The 17,577-nt window shown below is 43.8% G+C and overlaps 1 protein-coding gene and 1 long non-coding RNA gene across 12 annotated transcripts in view; one reads left to right on the top strand and one right to left on the bottom strand.

The window, feature by feature from the left end:
* Positions 1 to 17,577, bottom strand: part of LOC130599114 (uncharacterized) — a 178,059-nt gene that overhangs the window by 98,379 nt on the left and 62,103 nt on the right. The gene's annotated exons all lie outside the window — the stretch shown is intronic.
* The window catches only part of FGGY (FGGY carbohydrate kinase domain containing), a 323,114-nt gene that overhangs the window by 78,411 nt on the left and 227,126 nt on the right, over positions 1 to 17,577 (top strand). For all 11 annotated transcript variants that reach the window (XM_057409298.1, XM_057409300.1, XM_057409297.1 and 8 more), the window contains one exon: positions 8,932 to 8,996. In XM_057409298.1, the coding sequence (XP_057265281.1) occupies positions 8,943 to 8,996 (54 nt within the window). In that variant the 5' untranslated portion in view covers positions 8,932 to 8,942. The remainder of the gene's footprint in view (positions 1 to 8,931; positions 8,997 to 17,577) is intronic.

Here is a 17,577-nt window from a genome sequence, read left to right on the forward strand (position 1 = left end):
TAAATAAATACAGAAATGCTGCATCTAGTAGAGGCTGATGACTTGTGCCAGGTGAGGTCTGTATTCTGCTTTCAGAATACTAGAGGGAAAAACCTCTTTGTAGAGTACTCCAGTGGATTTCTGCAGAGCTCTCACTAGCACCTTCTTCCTAGATGATAGTTCTTGCAGGGCATAGGGAATATTTCCCATGATTTGCTAAAGATAAGTCAGAATTTCTCCTCCATTAACTTTTCAACCTGTTTTTCAAATTAGAAGGGTACAGAGCTTGAATCGTAGAATCACAGAATCCCAGACTGGTTGGGATTGAAGGGACCTTAAAGCTCATCCAGTTCCAACCCATGCCACAGGCAGCGACACCTTCCACAAGAGCAGGTCGCTCCAAGCCCCCTCCAGCCTGGCCTTAGAAATAAAATCCTGGCTATTTAGTGAAAATAAAATGTTGAATAGAGTGCAGAGGCCCAAGTTGTGTCTCCCACTCTTATGCCTCCTCCTCTTCCCTGGGTTTGATTGCAGTAGAGGTGAAACACCAACACGACGCTGGGAAATCCATGTAGGAATTAGTCTCACGCAACAAAATCAATAGCAAATCTGGATCTGGCTTCAGTAGCTCTTCTGTTCACAGGGTTAATTGTTTACATAAGGGAATGCAGCAATCGAGACATTTTGCTTCGGAACTCTGGCGTTTAGAGCCTCTGTAAGTGTTTTTAACCCAGATTTCAAGAACAACAATGTGTGGCTGTGCTGGAACAAGTGCTATTTTTAAGTTTCCTGTGGTTTAGAAATTGTCAGATTTCTCTGTCTAAAGAATTGAGGGATCCAGAAAACCAGCTCTGAGTTTCTGGTGCGAACATTGAATGAATACAAAAATGAATAGACACTGATTTTCTGCATTGTAGCAGATGAAAGAAGATGAAAGGTCTCAGCTCTGCTCATGTCAGTCCAGAGCAGCTCTGGCAACTGCAGGCTTTAGTTAAATATCTATTATTTAACCTAGTTTGGGAAAATCCCTCCACTACTACAAAACAAGTTTTTCCACTCTTACGGGTCATGACCGTGTACGGAAGCACCCACGCTGATAACCTGTTGCACAACTGATACTGAGTAAGAGCCCTCAAAGAGCGAGTCTGTGCACCTGCTGACCTCTGCTCTGTCTCAAAGCCCTGCCCAGGTTTACCTGATGGAAGCTGCCATCTCCTGTGCATATCCAGTTCTAGCCATTAGCTGGTTGTGCACAAGAGTTGCATTTTATTGGTGCAAGCAGAAACAGTTCACATGCAGAGATCTGTATCATAGAATCATGGAAGGGTTTGGGTTGGAAGGGGCCTTAAAGCTCATCCAGTTCCAACCCCTGCCACAGGCAGGGACACCTTCCACTAGAGCAGCTTGCTCCAAGCCCCTGTGTCCAACCTGGCCTTGAACACTGCCAGGGATGGGGCAGCCACAGCTTCTCTGGGCACCCTGTGCCAGCACCTCAGCACTCTCACAGGGAAGATTTACTTTCTAATATCTGCTCCCTTTCAGCTTGAAGTCTTGTCCTGCCATGCTCCCTGTGACACAGCTTTTCTTGTTTCACAGCCAGCAGTGCCTATGAACATCTTTCTTCTTTGTCTCTCCTGTCCATGTATTCACATGCCCCATAAATATCAATAGTTACGATTAAATATGAAAGAGACACAGTGGCAGTACTTGTGTATTGGCATAGGGGAAGAAGAGGACAGAGAAGAGGTAAGAGTTTTGTTTTTATGCAGACTGAAACATTACAGTAGCATAAACAATGGCACTTACAGTAATGTCACAATCGCCTGCATAATATAATTCTATCATTGCCTGGAAACTTAGCACTTAGACAGGGATGTATTTCACTCCTGAGTAATAGTATAGCATTTCAGCAAGTAAGTATTACCTTATATACCTAGGAGATCATGAGCACTTCTTTCCAGCAATGCTACTTGCATAGGCCTTCCCATGCACCTTTGGAGCAACTTTTAGACCATGGGTCACTCTCTGCCCTCTCCCTCTGCAAGTGGAGGGACTCTGGTGAGGTTCTGATGGTTCCTACTGCTTACTCTTGTTAGATCAAGTAAAAGCACTGCATTGCTCTTTGCAATTCAATACACCAGACTTGGAGGCATTTTTTGTCTTTGGTATTCTGTTTCCTCATCTGAATAGGCTTCAAGGCACTGACACCTTCCCATATCCTCTGAGTTTAGGTGATGCCTTTCTTAAGACCTTCAATAGTGGAACACAGCAGCAGTCATTTCTGGCTCACATGAACTTAGAAGAATCCAGAGCCTTTTCTGGCTTATACTAGCCCAAAGAAACCAGTGGTATGGTTCTACCCTTCTGGGGGGCAGAACCAGCATATATACAATGCTCTTAGCAGGGACTTCTGCAGGAGAAACGTCACATTTTATGCCATATGATGCACCAATCCTTTTAAAAATCTGACATGGGAATGGCACACAAATGAGCAGTTGCCTGGCTTATAAAATTCTGGTGTGGTTTTACAATGCAAAAGGACACATCTGGCATCTAGCTGAGAGAGCTCAAAATGCCTTCTCCAGGGAATAAAATACTAAGTTAAATTGCTGGAAATAACATGCTTTCAGCATTAGCAGTATATGCTGTCTGTGCCCTGTGAAAGTGGAGAGAATATCACATACACAATCAGCACATTATGTTGTTGACCAAAACAAAACTGGAAAGTTTTAAGAGCAGCCACTGTCTAATGTCACATTACCACGGTGTCTGGTTTTTGGGAGCCTCGTTCTCTTCTTTGAGGGTTATTATGCCAACATGTGAGAGAGAAGACTAAATGGAAACCAAGAAAGGTATCATTTTCCCTCTTTTTCACCCCGCCTTTCTTTTCCTGTCGGGAGTGTTTCTGTCTCAATAAAACTTACCCATTCCAGTACCTAACTACTATTTAAGATTGCTTGCCAGCCGGTGAAGTTGTCATGCAGGGTGCCCTTAAATAGTTTGTGTTTGACTGCACAGCACCTGTTAGTTGATTGGGAGACAGTAAAATTCAGGGCAAAGGCTTCCCAAACACAAAGGATTGCTTGTGGAAAAAGACCTTGTTGATCTTGGATGAAGTTATAACCACCGCTTGATGCCTTTAGTGAGGCATTGTATGGTTCCCTAAGTCTGTACATGTGTTTTTGTGTGTGAAAAAACACCTGAGCTAAACAGAACAGAGCTAAACCGAGTCTCCTCCTAATGGTCTTTCTTCAGGGGTATTTTATGGAGCACTTTTGAAAGGACTTTTTGTGTAAACCCCTTGGAAAATCTTTTCCAAGCCCCTGTGCAGAAGTGCTGGGGCCTGTGGCCACCATCCTGCTCCCAGCTTGCATCTTGCAGCTCACATCTTTCCAGCTGAGACTTCGGTCCATCAGATCAGATGTTCCAGACCCTGCAAGAGTCGTTTGTCCTGGTGGGAGGTGGAGGAGCTTGAAAGAAATGAAGATACTTTCTTTATCCCAGTCCCTGTTCCTTCAGTGTTACCACACACGGCTGCACCCTTAACTTCACTCCATGCCTCCTGCTTGCTGTGGCATTTATCCCTTCTTTTAGAGTCAGCTTCGTCTTCTGACTCACTCACTATTGTGTTTGTGGTTAATTTTATGGGGTGAAGCAACTGGGATAACCTTGTGAAGATCAAACCCGAGTGCTTTTAAGTGACACACTGCTACAGTATTAATTTCCAAATACATTTAGGAATAATACTGACATTCATTTGCTCTTTACAGGAGTGTGCTTGCTTTGAAAGATACACAAGCAAAAGCTTTTCACAATAACATACTTCATCTACAACTTAACTTGCTCATTTTTAGGCATTTTGTTTCTAAAGAGCTTCTCTGCACTGCTAGGATTCATCAGAAGACATCAGCCTACCCCAGAGCCCACTGGAGTCTTTGGACATCTTTTGGTTTTGCTGACTTGGTTTCCAGGAAAGGGCTGAGTTATGAAACATGGTGACACTTCTTGGTCATGCTGACTTGTATCTGTAGGACCTCGCTCCTCAGGACCTCTCTTTTTGTGGTTCAGCTGTAGTCTGCCAGAGTAATTGTGACTTTCTTAGCAAGAGTTGTACCCACTGCAAAGCTTGTCAATGTTTGTGCTCACTTTCAGAGCCCATTTGGTGAATTGGTGCAATAAGAACAACGCTGCCCAAAATGCTTATGGTGAACAAACCCATACCCAGTGGTTTTTTGGCTAACAGCTGTATTCTGAATACTTGCAGGATCTTTTCAATAACTTCTGCATCCTCTCCCAGCTGTGCAACCTGATGGGGAGGCTGCTTTGTGCAGAAGTGAGATTTGCCACCGGACAGGGTACCCTGCTCTATCCCTAGCGCCTGAAGGAACCGTGTAGGATCTGGTAGTTATTTCTTACCATTCAAGTTTGCACCTTACTTTTGACATTACAACCAGAAATGAGTTATTTCTTCACCTGTACAAGGCAGCACCTCTGCAGTCCTGCTGAGTTTTGGATTTCCCACCCCACCACATGCACACAATACTTTTTACCCCACTCCAAATCATAGAATGGGTTGTAAGGGACCTTCAAAGAACATCTAATCCAACCCCCTGCGATGAGTAGGGATATCTTGAACTAGATCAGGCTGCCCAGAACCACATCCAGCCCGGCCTTGACTGTCTCCAGGGATGGTGCATCCACCACCTCTCTGGGCAACCTGTGCCAGTGTTTTACCACCCTCATTGTAACAAATTTCTTCCAAATGTCCAGCCTGAATTTCCCTTTGTTTAATTTAAAGCCCTAACCCCTCATCCTGTTGCAACAGGCCCTGCTAAAATGTCTCTCCCATGTAAGTCTTTCTTATAGGCCACTTTTAAGTACTGAAAGGCCACAGTTGGGTATCCCTGCAGCCTTCTCCAGCTTGAACAAGCCCAGCTCTCTCAGCCTGTCTCCGTAGGAGAGGTGCTCCATCCCTCTAGTCATCTTTGTGGCCCATGAACACAATCCACATGTTTGAACGTAAGGCATCCGGGCCCAGGTTGAGGGAAAGCCAGGCGTTACCCCAGTCACATGCAGCAAGCTGATCTTCTGCTGCACTTTCTGTTCAAGACCTGATTATTTGTGCAGGCTGGATTCTGAAACATTTGGCTTGGAGCTGAACAAGCAGAACTGACAAACGGGACGGTTGCCTGGTGTGCTACAGCACAGGCAGAGAAGGAAGGAGCTCTGGTGTCATTCAAGTGCTTGACTGTTCTTTTTCAGCAGGTATTTTTTCAGTTCACAGCAGGCCATTGACACCAGAAAGTGCAGCAACAGCAACAATTTCAGTGGTGAAACTGCCGATGTTACAATCAGAGGGAGATAAAGTGAAGTATTTGTTGGAGTGGCAGTACCAGGAAATGGCTGAGACATCACATGGTGGAGGATGTGCACTCTGCAGCACAGGGACATATTTACTTACAGGCTAGACTTCCACCAGGCTCAACCAAAGGCAGTTTTGGCTAGTTATTTGAGTTACCTGACCCACTTGCAGTAGGAAGTCATTATATAGATAGTAAATACCTACCCCACCCTTGGTAGGCAGACAGACTCTCTGCCAAAATAGTCTAACTCAGCTTAACAGAATATAAAATACTGTGACTTTCTAGTTAAAGTGTCACTGCAAAGACATTAGAAACTGCTGCTGTTCCAGTAAACTGCTCCACTTCTTGGCATTCAATCACTGTGAAGAAAGCCTCTAGGATTTACATCTTACCACCACCTGGAACACAAATCACACGCAAAGTCTGCGTATATATAGGCTGATATTTTTCTTAAGGTGCAAATCACTTGCTTCTCCCACTGATGAGCAAAGCTCCCTCTGGCATCAGGGAGGTTGCCTGTGACAGAGGATTCTGATAAGAGCTTTTACACAACCATTCATCTGAAGTGTTAAACAGAGACTCCAAGAATTTGTTCTTAGACTTCTTTGTATTATTCCCCTGTAATGAAAGCTGCAGCTGACTTAGCACACAGAACATGCTTGGTGATGAATACATTGATGGATGGGTTTAAAATTTCAAGCGAGATGCTTGAAACATCATCTACAAGTCATCATTAAAAATAAAATCATGGTACTGTTATAATAATTCAGAACTGTAAATTCTTTTCCCCATTAATAGATGAGATTTCCCCAAAATCTGTGGCCTGCACCAATGTTGACTCTGCAAATCGTCACCAAAATAAGATCCTGGTCTTGCTTACACCAGAATATAGTTGGAGAAGGTCCATGTAAAGAGAGCAGGTCTGTACTAATGCACCTAAAAGCAGGTCTGGTCCAAAATACGTTTTAAAGTAAGAGGACTTACTTCAAGTTAGAATGATGATGACCTTGCTTGGATTGTAGGAACAGGTGGTGATAGAAAAGGAAGAAAAGAACTGTCATGTCTTCTACTGCACATATATCAGTGTAATTTTACTTATATTTTGTGTGTCTTACATGAAACTTCAGATACTGATGCTGAAGATCCTGGGATGGGTTGAAGCAGTTCATTTAGCAGAAACTGAAGTGAAAATTCTGTTTCCTTCAAAGGTCACTTCTTAGAGTTCAGGGGGTAATTTTTCATTTGATAAAACCAGGGAATGAGCTTGTTTGCGCTCTGCAAACCTAGGAGCTATTCACTGAAATAGAGCAGGTCTGGATAGAGCGTAGAGGGATAGGACAAGGTAGAGTGGCTTTAAACTGACTGATGGTGGATGTAGGTTAGCTCTTAAGCAGAAGCTCTTCCCTGTGAGGGTACTGAGGTGCTGGCACAGGGTGCCCAGGGAAGCTGTGGCTGCCCCACAGGTTGGACACAGGGGCTTGAAGCAAGCTGCTCTAGTGGAAGGTGTCCCTGCCCGTAGCAGGGGTTGGAACTGGATGAGCTTTAAGGTCCCTTCCAACCCAAACCAGTCTGGGATTCTATGATTACAAGACTTGTTCTATTTCTATGCATGGGGCTTGTGTATTGCTGCTGCCTTTTCTGCACACCATGTGCTTCCTGCCTAGGTTGGCCAGGCTTAGGAGAGACCATGGATAAGTTAAAAAGGATTTCTGCTGCTATTCTGCGGATCATTAATCACATATCTATGGTGTTAAGGACAATGTGTCACATGGGGCTCAACGGGGGATTTTAATGCACTACAGCAAAGATCCATAAAGGACACAGGCACCCAGCTCAGAGGCTGAGATTCAGGAGCCTTAATTAGGATGCTGCTTTGCCTGCACAGTGAGCTGGGAGAAGCCAGTGTCTAGTAATGGAATTCACATGTACCAGTACTCTGAGCAGGGGGCTGAGTTAGTGAGATGGAAAATGCTGAAGAAATGGATACACTTCTGCACTTGAGTTAGTGCCTAAACCCTGTTCTTGTATCGGACCCTGAGCGCTGAAGTTTTAGCAACATGGACCAGTCAGCCTGTGTTTACAATTGCCCTGACTTTCCTTAGGGAAATAAATCATTTGTTCTCATTTGAGCCTGCTATTAAAGTAGAAAGCTGCACACCAAAGCACACTGGAGCCCAGTGCTATCCTGGAGCCACACTTCCCTTGTTGTTATCCTATTTAGGAACACCCTTCATCAAGTAATCACTGTTTGGCACAGTACTAAATTAAATCACTGAACTCCAAAACGTTGTTATGTGTCTACCTACTCCATGGTTCCATTGGGATGGAAATTCTCTATCTCCTTTAAAGACTATTAGAGCCCTGCCATTCTTGCTCACAACAAAAGGGGATTGTTGACTTTGTTTGTCATTATTTTCCTGTTCAACAAAAGATGCTTATTCTTTCTCCCCAGTGCTGAGATCCCTGGGAGCCTGTAGACCTCCTCTCTGCTTGCTTTTCTTTCCCCTGGTTGACTACAAAATAGAAAGTCTCCTTCACCCTGGAGCTTGTGTTGAAATGCACAAAAGCAAATATTATCTATCTAAACTTTCAAGGTTTTCCTGATGAAGGTAGTAATTAAAAAGTCGATGTGAGGCATAATTGACTCAGGAAACAATGTTACAAGGCACAGCAGAAGTGGCAATGAGATTAACACACATTTATGATTAAGAATTAGTTGTTCATGAAATAAAAAGTCGTTTCAGTCAAAACCTTTTGACCTTTAAGAGATGCAGCAAACCCACGATCGTGTAGTTGTTTTGTTGGAGCCTATTATTGCTATCCCACTGGAACCTTGAGAGAATAGCTTTTCTGATCCTACAACTAGGCAGCCTGTGGGCAGGAGAGCAGGGTTCTTGCTTTTTGAGAGCTAGCAGCCCATTCAAGGTGGGTTGACTTTCTAAAAGACCCATTTATTGAATGACGCAAGGTACAAATTATGACTCACTGCATAGGTTAAGTTGGTAAAAGTCAACCCGTATTCATCTTCCTAGCACCTACACAGCTGCATAAAGTATTTCATAATGGATTTAAGCTGAAAGATGGGAGATTTAGATGAGACATTAGGAAGAATCTCTTCCCTGTGAGGGTGCTGAGGCGCTGGCACAGGGTGCCCAGAGAAGCTGTGGCTGCCCCATCCCTGGCAGTGTTCAAGGCCAGGTTGGACACAGGGGCTTGGAGCAAGCTGCTCTAGTGGAAGGTGCCCCTGCCCGTGGCAGGGGTTGGAACTGGAGGAGCTTTAAGGTCCCTTCCAGCCCAAACCAGTCTAGGATTCTATAATTTATTAGCTCTAGAGTCCCATTAACCCTTTTAGAGGCTTAAAAATGGTTTGCAATAGAACCCAGACAAACTGATGTACTTATCTGGTGAACTGAAGTTTTTCTCTTTTATCAGTGGTGATCTAGGGAACAGCAGATTTGCTTCTCTCTGGCCAGGATTAGGTCACAGAGTGGCCCAGCAGACTGGCTTTGAACATTTCTTCCTGTTTAACAGCCCTCAAAACATGCTTTGATTGCTAGTGTTTGCTGATATGTGACACTGTGTTTTCCAGGTCTCAACCAGATGAGCCAGGTACTCTTCAATCTCGGAAGCCTCTCATCATCTCACAATGATACTGTAAGTGATTGCTGTTTATTATAAGCAGCTTTTTAAGCACAAGCTTGGTGCCAGTCCAGTGCATTTTATTAGTTGAAACATTTCCTTTTATTTCCCACTTGTATTGCAACCTACTTTTTATGGTAGATTTAAAGCGATGGAAGCAGTTTTGCTGTGTTTGCAAGGCCTTTAAAAGGACTGACCCACCTCTTCACCTTCTCCACCCATCTCCTTCCCCATCTTCTCTCCTTTCAAAGGGAGAACATCAGCAAGTTTAGAGATTCAGATGTGGTTCCTAAACCTGTGTCAATGCGGAAGATCTACTATACTGCTGGAAATGGTGTGCAGCCACTTGTTCCTGTATTTGAGCTCTCCTTCCTCTCAGGAAACACAGATTTCAAGGGAAGGAAAACCACAAGTGACCCTTGTGCATGTCAGTGCAAAAAGTGGTGGTTGCTTAAAAAGAAAGGTGTTAACCTTACGTGCATGGCTTCATTTCTCCACCTATTCCTCTACTGTGCATGTTACAAATGACAGCTATGACAGGCTGCATGAGATGCCCATTGAGAGGTGAAGCATCTCTTTCTTTGACCCCCTGTCTGTAGTCCTAACTCAGCAGGATTTTCCTTGTCTGGTAATATGGCTGGACTAGAGGAGGGACTGTGCCTTCTCTTATTGCTGTGGGTGAATAAATACTGGCAATAGCCTTTCTCCAGTGTTGAATCAAACACTGAAATTCATTTACTTCTTCTCTGGTCATAAATACTATGTGTCAGCTTTCTGCAATCCACACTGTACTAACCTACTTGCAGAGATTCCTACATAAAGGAAGTGGCAAAATTGCATGGAAGATTATTGACAACAAACTAGTTTGAAACATGAACATTGGCCAGACACTTGTCTGTGCCTTTACTCAAGGAACACGTATTACCTTGTGACTTTCATGGTCAATCACATCTAAACCTAAAATGTGAGTTTCAGAGCACACGTAAAGACCAGATTGGAATTGAGTATAAAGATATATATACTGTTGGGTTTAAGCCCATAATAAAACTTGCTCAATGCTGATGAATAATAGATGCATTTAAAGGAAATTACGATCTGCTCCTGTTTAATCCTTGAAAGGAAAAAAAAAAGCAAATTTGCTTATAAATTCTCTGTAATGGTTTATTCTTTAAGACAGAACAATGGAGGCTTGGTATGAAATCAATAAAAAGGCCTCATTTTATGCCCCAAGTTTGTAACCTACACAGAAGTCTGTTATGGCAGCTGCCGCCTTCACTAAACACACCAGGGTTCAGACCAGGTTCCTCCAGGGCTACAGTGGTAATGGCTCTTAAGTCTGGCTGAAACAGGCTGGAATTCCCTATGGATCAGGCACAGAGGTGGACCTGTACCATGCACTCACCTGTGCGTTACGTCAGTAAGTCTAATATGTGCCATTCCAGTTGTAGCTCTTGTAAATTAAACAGAGAAATAAGCTGCTTTTTTCAGTTCATGCCACCGCTGAAATACGATCCAAGGCTCAGGTAGATTGCAGCTGTGATCTTGCTCCTTGGTTATGAACATACATTTATGTTCTCAAGACATGAGAGCTCCTTCTACACAGGCAAAAACTGTAAAACCGAAATGAACAGCGTTCTCTGTGTACAGTAGAGTTATTTCGAGTGCCTGAGGGTTTGAACATAAGCAGACACTGTGTTCGCGTACAATCTAAGCAAGACTTCTGGGGTTTGGCATTTCAAATGACAATTAGAAATACAGCAGGCATGTTTCAGCAACTTTATGGGATCCCATAAACATCCAGCAAAGGATTCCAGACAAAAGCAGAGATTCACAGGAAGGATTGTTTGCTTCTTTTTGTGTCCTACTTCGGTTTTCAGTGGGATGTGTTGTCTCACATCACAAAACTAATGAAACGAAAGTAAAGGGCAGAAGGTTTCTCACTCCTTGGATGCTGTTGTATGAGAGAAAATGCTTCTTTGGGAGTGTACAGTCTGTATGGCTCTGTCCAGGTGACAGCTTTAGCTTGAGGAGAAACAAGTCTGGAAGGTGAAAAGCACTTTCCTTCCTCAACACACAACAGACACAGTAGACTCCAGGCCTCCCCCTGGCACGATTTTGTGTGCCATGACAATACCTGAATTTTGCTGGATATATTTATGTAGTGATAGGACAAGGGGTAATGGCTTCGAAGTTAAATGAGGGAGACTTAGGTTAGACCTTAGGCAGAAGTTCTTCCCTGTGAGGGTGCTGAGGCGCTGGCACAGGGTGCCCAGAGAAGCTGTGGCTGCCCCATCCCTGGCAGTGCTCAAGGCCAGGTTGGACACAGGGGCTTGGAGCAAGCTGCTCTAGTGGAAGGTGTCCCTGCCCGTGGCAGGGGTTGGAACTGGATGAGCTTTAAGGTCCCTTCCAACCCAAACCAGTCTGGGATTCTATGATTTACCACAGGAATGACAGTATTGCATAGTCACTCAGCTATTCCCACTGTACCCTCCTGACAGCATGCCATGGGTTATGAAATTGTATATTATATCATGTACCTTTAAGCAACATCATGTTTACAAATATACAAGGCACCTCTTGTGACTGTGTTTAGACATTAACCTAAGATGAGAAGAAGAACCTGAATCTCAGGTTAAGGATTTAATTACAAGACCTTTCTTCCTCAATGCTTTTTTTTCCTGCCACTTGTAAACCTTTGGCAAAAAGAGATCCTCAGCTGTGGTGGGTTTTTTGTGCCTGAATTTCTCCTTAATCAATTCCTAAATCTCCAAATTTGAAATTGCTGTGATATTGAGTGGATTTTCCTCTAGGATGGTCAGCTCTTTCCTAGCCTTGAGATGGGAGACAAACTGCAGTTTGGTTTTAGGTAGTTCTGAAAGCCCTCTCTTTATGACACTTTAGCAATGTGTTTTGTTCTGTGCATGTGCTCAAACCATGTAGGCATCAACTGAACCACCTAATGATGCTCGGCCAGAACTCCTCCCCTGCTCTCCTGGGTTTCTTTTGGTCCCCTCCTCCCCATAGGAGTCACAGATGGCTCCTCTTTGTTTCCCCACATCTCACCTTTGCATTCTGAAAAATGCCAAGTATGGTATAAATTTGGGGGTATTTGTAGGGAATTTACCTTCTTCTCCATGCAGAGGCCAAGGAACTGTTAGTCTCTCCTTTCTTGTCCCTGGAAACCAGCACCGGGATTATTTCTCAGGAGTCAGGGCTAAGTGAGAATTAGGTTCCTGCCTGGGTTAAGCAGCACTCCACATTAGTGATCCCATGTCCCAGTCTGGGCAGGAAGAAGTGAGGAAACTGTTTACTTTATCCTCCTTAGCGCACAAACCAAGCCACAGGAACTGGGAACAGGCCATCTGCCAGAAAAGAGGGAGATAGGAGGTATCTTAGGGTTACATTTGTTTCCTGTGGCTGTTGCTTTGCTTTAGTCCTTTCCCCTCCTCCGTAACACAATTCAGGACTACATAGGAGCCCTTTCCCCCTTTACCTGTATTTATCTCTTTTAATTACATGATACTTTTGCAATCTGAGGGAGGCAGAGGCGATCCCATCCTGCCTTTCTACCTTGCTCATTATAGCTTCACGTTCCTGACCCTGCCGCAGTTGCGATGCCATGCAAAACTGAAAGGTCCTTTTTGTTTTGTTTGCCTTTTGCTTGGCATTCCTTCCCTTTCCCCTGCATTCCTCTTGCTCAGTGTATTCCCAGCAGCGATTTTTTCCCATGTGAAGGAGCATCAGGCACGTCCCCCAGGCCTTCCACTGAAACCTTTACTGTGACATGGCCTTGGGCTGGATCTCACCCCTTACACAGGTGCTTAACACAGAATGAAGGTCAAGTCCATTTAAGAGCTATTTCAGGGGCTTAAGTGGGCATGAGATAGGGTGCAATTTTACCACTCATCCTCTGTGCAGGATAAATTTGATGTTAATTGTAATGAAACTGCTGTGGTGGAGAGTCTTTCTAGCTCTGAGTAATGTTGTGTGCTTATTCCTTTGCAATAGCAGCTGTGTGACTTCTTCATTTATACAATCAACCTGAAACTGCCTTGATTAAATAAGGTTTGTAATTGCTGCTCTCACAAAAATCCTAAAGGGAAAAGCAGTTGCAGTATGTCTCCAGAATGCTGTCTCCAACTATACACTTTGCTGAACATTGCAGATAGCTTCTGCTGCGATGGAGATGTGGAGCTCATCTGAACGTGGGATGGATTTGAATAATCTCTTTCACTTGTCCAGCACCACAGATTTGTTCCTTGCCTTTCTTTTGCTTTGCCCAGGCTAGTAGTCCCCACCACCAGGACTTCAGCTGTTTGGACAAGTGCATCACAAGCCACTGCACCTCAGCCTCAGGAAATATATCCTGCTGTTCAAAACAATTCCTCACACTCCTTGACATTTACTCCTATGGGTATTTGTAGACTGTTATGTCTGCCATTACTTGTTGTTTAACCTAGCAATAAGCATTTAGCTCTGTCCTCATAAATCATTTCCCCTCAGACTGCCTGTGCTCTGAAGTATGAAAAGCCCAGGCTAAGCCTACCCTTTCAATGACTATTCCCCACAGGATTTCATTGGTGGCACAGAATCATTGCTCAAGCCATGATTTCATTCCTGTCTTATTGCATGATCCTTTGCTGATTATACTGACCTAAGGATCTATACCAGAAGTTCTCTGCTTTTCTTTCCCCTGTCTACCCACATAGCCTTCAAGACTTGTTCGACCTCTTCCCCCAACTTTAACACCAGTGATTCAGGCTGCTTGTCCCTTCTCCCTAAGAGTACGTCATTTGGGAGTAGCAGAAGCTGCAAGGTGTATTCCCAATTCCTTCATATTCCTCACTCTTTGCTGAAGGACTTCTCCACAGCCACAAGCTGGTTGCCAGGGACAGCAGAAGGTGGACTTCCATAGCGTGTCTCCTTGGGTTGGTGGCTGATGGGTGCAGCTGCCTGGAGCAGGGTAAGGAAGAGCAACTGGCTGGATTCAGACCTCCTCTTCCCAGTTCTGCGGTAGGCAGGGAGCTGGGCCACATATTTACCAGCTGGTTGGGGGAACTCTTGCATTTTTGCCCCTCCAGTGGGTACCTATTTGCAGTTTTGAAGTGGCTCATCTGGACTAAAGACATATGAATTTCAGGAGCTTTGTGGTGAGGCCAGAATCTGCTGTTGATTAAAGCATCCTCGAAGATACCTGGATCTTTAAACAAATCAATTGCCACAAGATATCACCAGGAATAACTCAGTAAAGCCCTCAAAAAGGTGGATTTATCCAGTTTATGAGGACACTTCCAGTGACTGCAGCAAGGATTGAAAATAATTAAGAGTTGTATAAGGCACAGGAATGACTTCAGGCTTTGGCTTCTAGGGAGAAGAAAGAAACTTCCTGTGGTCAGAGTTGCCCATAGCTGCCTATTGCAAACTTCTTTTTACTCTTCTGTTAAAGTTTTGTTAGTGGCTACAACCACAGATAAAAGAAGGAGCAGAGAGATCCCTAATGTAGCATAGGATATCATCTCACCAGCATAGGGCATCATACCATCATGTGCAAAGTAGAGTGCTGTTCTCTTTTTAGCTGGTAAGAATTTGCTGGTAAGAATTTGGACATTGCAAAATGCTCATGAAAGCAAGAGACAAGATATGATGGAAGACATTTCTTTTCCTGAAACCTTCAAAACTTTAGGCAAGCCTCAAGTCTATGCATGTGTTTCTGTCCTACTTGCACATTTGCTGTAACTCCTCCACTCTCATCTCATTTATTACTGTGTTAAACGTGGCTGATCACTGCATTGCATTTGCTTTCAGGACTCTTCCATCCCCAGCTTGGAAGAATCATCCATTTGCCTTGCAGCAAAAGAAGAGTTTGGTTCTAAATTTGGGACAACTTGATGAAAAGCTGCTTCTGTTTCACCTTTGAGACCCACCCTTTAAAACTGTGAACATTCCTTTTGGTCCTTCTGAAGACTGAATTGTCTTCTCACATGAGCAATAAGGTCCTGTATGACCACAAATGAAGTTAAATCATATAACTGGGAAGTTTAGTCCTGTTTAATGCCTTTGTTCAGTTATTCTACCTGCTCGTCTTTACATAACATTAAAATTATACACATCATTTTCTCCTCTAAAATAAAAGAGGATCTTATAAGAAGTCTACCTCTCTGCATGTTTTCTCAGTCTCTGCAGGAGTGTCCACAGGCACTTGTAAGTTGTGTTGAATAATTCCTTTAGCCACGTTTTTCCCCCTCTGTTTACATCTCTTCAGGCACAAGGCATGCACAGAAGAAGAATTTCAAGTGTAAAGAAGCAAAATCTGCTTCCTCCCTCAGATCTTCCCGATCATGGCAGCGCTGGATGTCTGTTTAGTCTGTGTAGAAAAAGCCGCTGGTGCTCAGCAGATTGTATCTGGCTTTTCAAAACCACAGCATCATTTTCTGAAGGTTCATTTTCTAGGTCCTAAATGAGAAAGAAGAAATGCAATAATCCCCTTGGAAGTGAGGGTCTTTCATTTCTGCCTGGTTAGTAGGATAGTAAAGGTTTAGCTGTAAGCACTTATTCACCAGGAAAGGTTAGTCATTGCCATGCTTTCTTATGCTCTGTTAGTAGCTTTTATGGTCTTTTTCTGGATGTTTCTCATCAGGTCCATGAAGTCTGTCCTCTCTTACAAGCTTCTTGTATTCCTTCATTATGTATCGACCATTATGACCTCTGTGGGAACTCCTGGAAACAGGTGCATTAAGAAGAGAGGCAGCCCTGGAACTTGCTACACATTCATCAGACTAAATCAGAAGCAAGGCTGAAATCTCTTCTGAAAGCCAGGTTGAACATTTAAAATGGACCAGAAGAGCTCTCATTGGAAATGTCTATATGATCACTATCCTCTTGTCTTTAAAAAGCATGAAGGCTGAATCAGTCTGTCTGATAGAAGCAGTTCTGCACTAGTACTGCACAAACAAATCTGGAAACACTGCAGTTTAAGGATAGACTAGGATCTGCAAACATACACTGTGATCCCTCAGAACTCCTCATGAGGTGTGAGCATCTTATAGGGGGAACTGTGGGACCAAGCTAATAACCTTTGTGTTGGCTGTGTGAAGCAGCTCCAGCTAGATCAGCTCTGGAGCTAGTTGAAGATGTCCCTGCTCATTGCAGGGTGGGTCCATGACCTTTGAAGGTCCCTTCCAACCCAGACTATTCTGTGATTCTATGAGTCTTTCCGTGCTGCAAAAAACATGGGAATCCTTGGTTTAAGGTCGATCCCATGAACTGCTAAATGACTCAGGCAGTGTGTACAAATTGGATAAGCAATGAAACATCTTTCCTCTTGAATCTGGACGGGCCGTTTTGTCCCATGACTAACTGCATGTCTCTTCACTTACATTTGATCCCACCTCTGCAGGAGGCAGTGGGAATTAGTTTTCTGCTTTTCCTGGGAAAGAAGTTGGACACTGTCTTTAGCAAGTTCAGTTCTCTGCAGAGAGTTGTTTAACAGTGCAGTCAGAGCAGGAATTCTGCAAGAGCCATAGGCTGATGGCAGTACTCTCGGTCCCACGCAGGAGAAGACATTGGGCAGACAGGTCCACCCTCTTAGCAAGCAGAAGCATATACTTCTGTGGCTTGGTTTGCAAGCACCTTCCCCTCAGAGACAGTGCCTTTTGAGCACCAAGGGTTGAGGGAAGTGTAAGGGGGTTTCTGTCTACTTTGCAGACCATTTCTAAGCAAAAGTAAGAAAGCAACTTAGAATTCAGCTGACTTGGACATTAAATAGACTATGTTTAGAAAGCTGTGACATTTTTTGAGTGAGGATGCATTTAAAACCTTCCTTTGTTAAAACCCCCATGTTTATACTGGGCGTTGTGGCCACATAACTATTACAACTTCATACCTGCAACTGAAGAAGGAACCGTGTAGCTCTGAATGTCAAACGTGGCTTTAATCTGCTTCGCAGCTTGTTTTGGTTTGGTTTTCTCTGTTTCATTTCCCTTTGCGGTGTTAAGTTCTGACCCTGAAAGGTGAGGAAGTGAAGGAAATGGAAGAGTGAAATTTGGGGAGTCTGACGCTGAAAAGCCAAGGGAACCACGGGGCAGCCTGTCTGCTTGTGAGATTGAAATGTAAGTGGACTCCCCAAATTAATTACTTTGGAACCCACTTACTTATGTATGTGGACTCCCTTAGGCATAAGCCTTATATTATGTCACCGAGATGGCATTTGGGCTTGATTTATGTTGGCACGAAACTAGCTATAAAGTGCACATGTGTGCCCATAGTAGCCCCTTTTCAAACAGAGCATGTTTATAGAAACAGGAAACATGGCTGCAGCAGGAGTACACCGAGCCTCTGCTGTGTCAACAGCCGCCCAAATACTACAGGTATCCAGGATCTGCACGCTGCGTTCATTTCCCATGTATTTCAACCCAGTCAGTAACCTGGAACACCAGTACCAGAGACTAGTGGTTGGTTAGCAGAAGAAAAATGACTTGTTAGGTGAAATTTACTCCACTAAAAATGCATATCTGAACAAGAGCCACAATCCACATTTTAATCTCTTGCTTTCATACTCTGTCTAATCTGTGGCTGATATTTTGTGGTGATTCTCTCT

This window comes from Pezoporus wallicus, unplaced genomic scaffold, assembly GCF_028554395.1.
Source record: "Pezoporus wallicus isolate ANWC-B61680 ecotype Strahan unplaced genomic scaffold, APGP_CSIRO_Pwel_v1 contig_8108, whole genome shotgun sequence".
NCBI lineage: Eukaryota > Metazoa > Chordata > Aves > Psittaciformes > Psittacidae > Pezoporus > Pezoporus wallicus.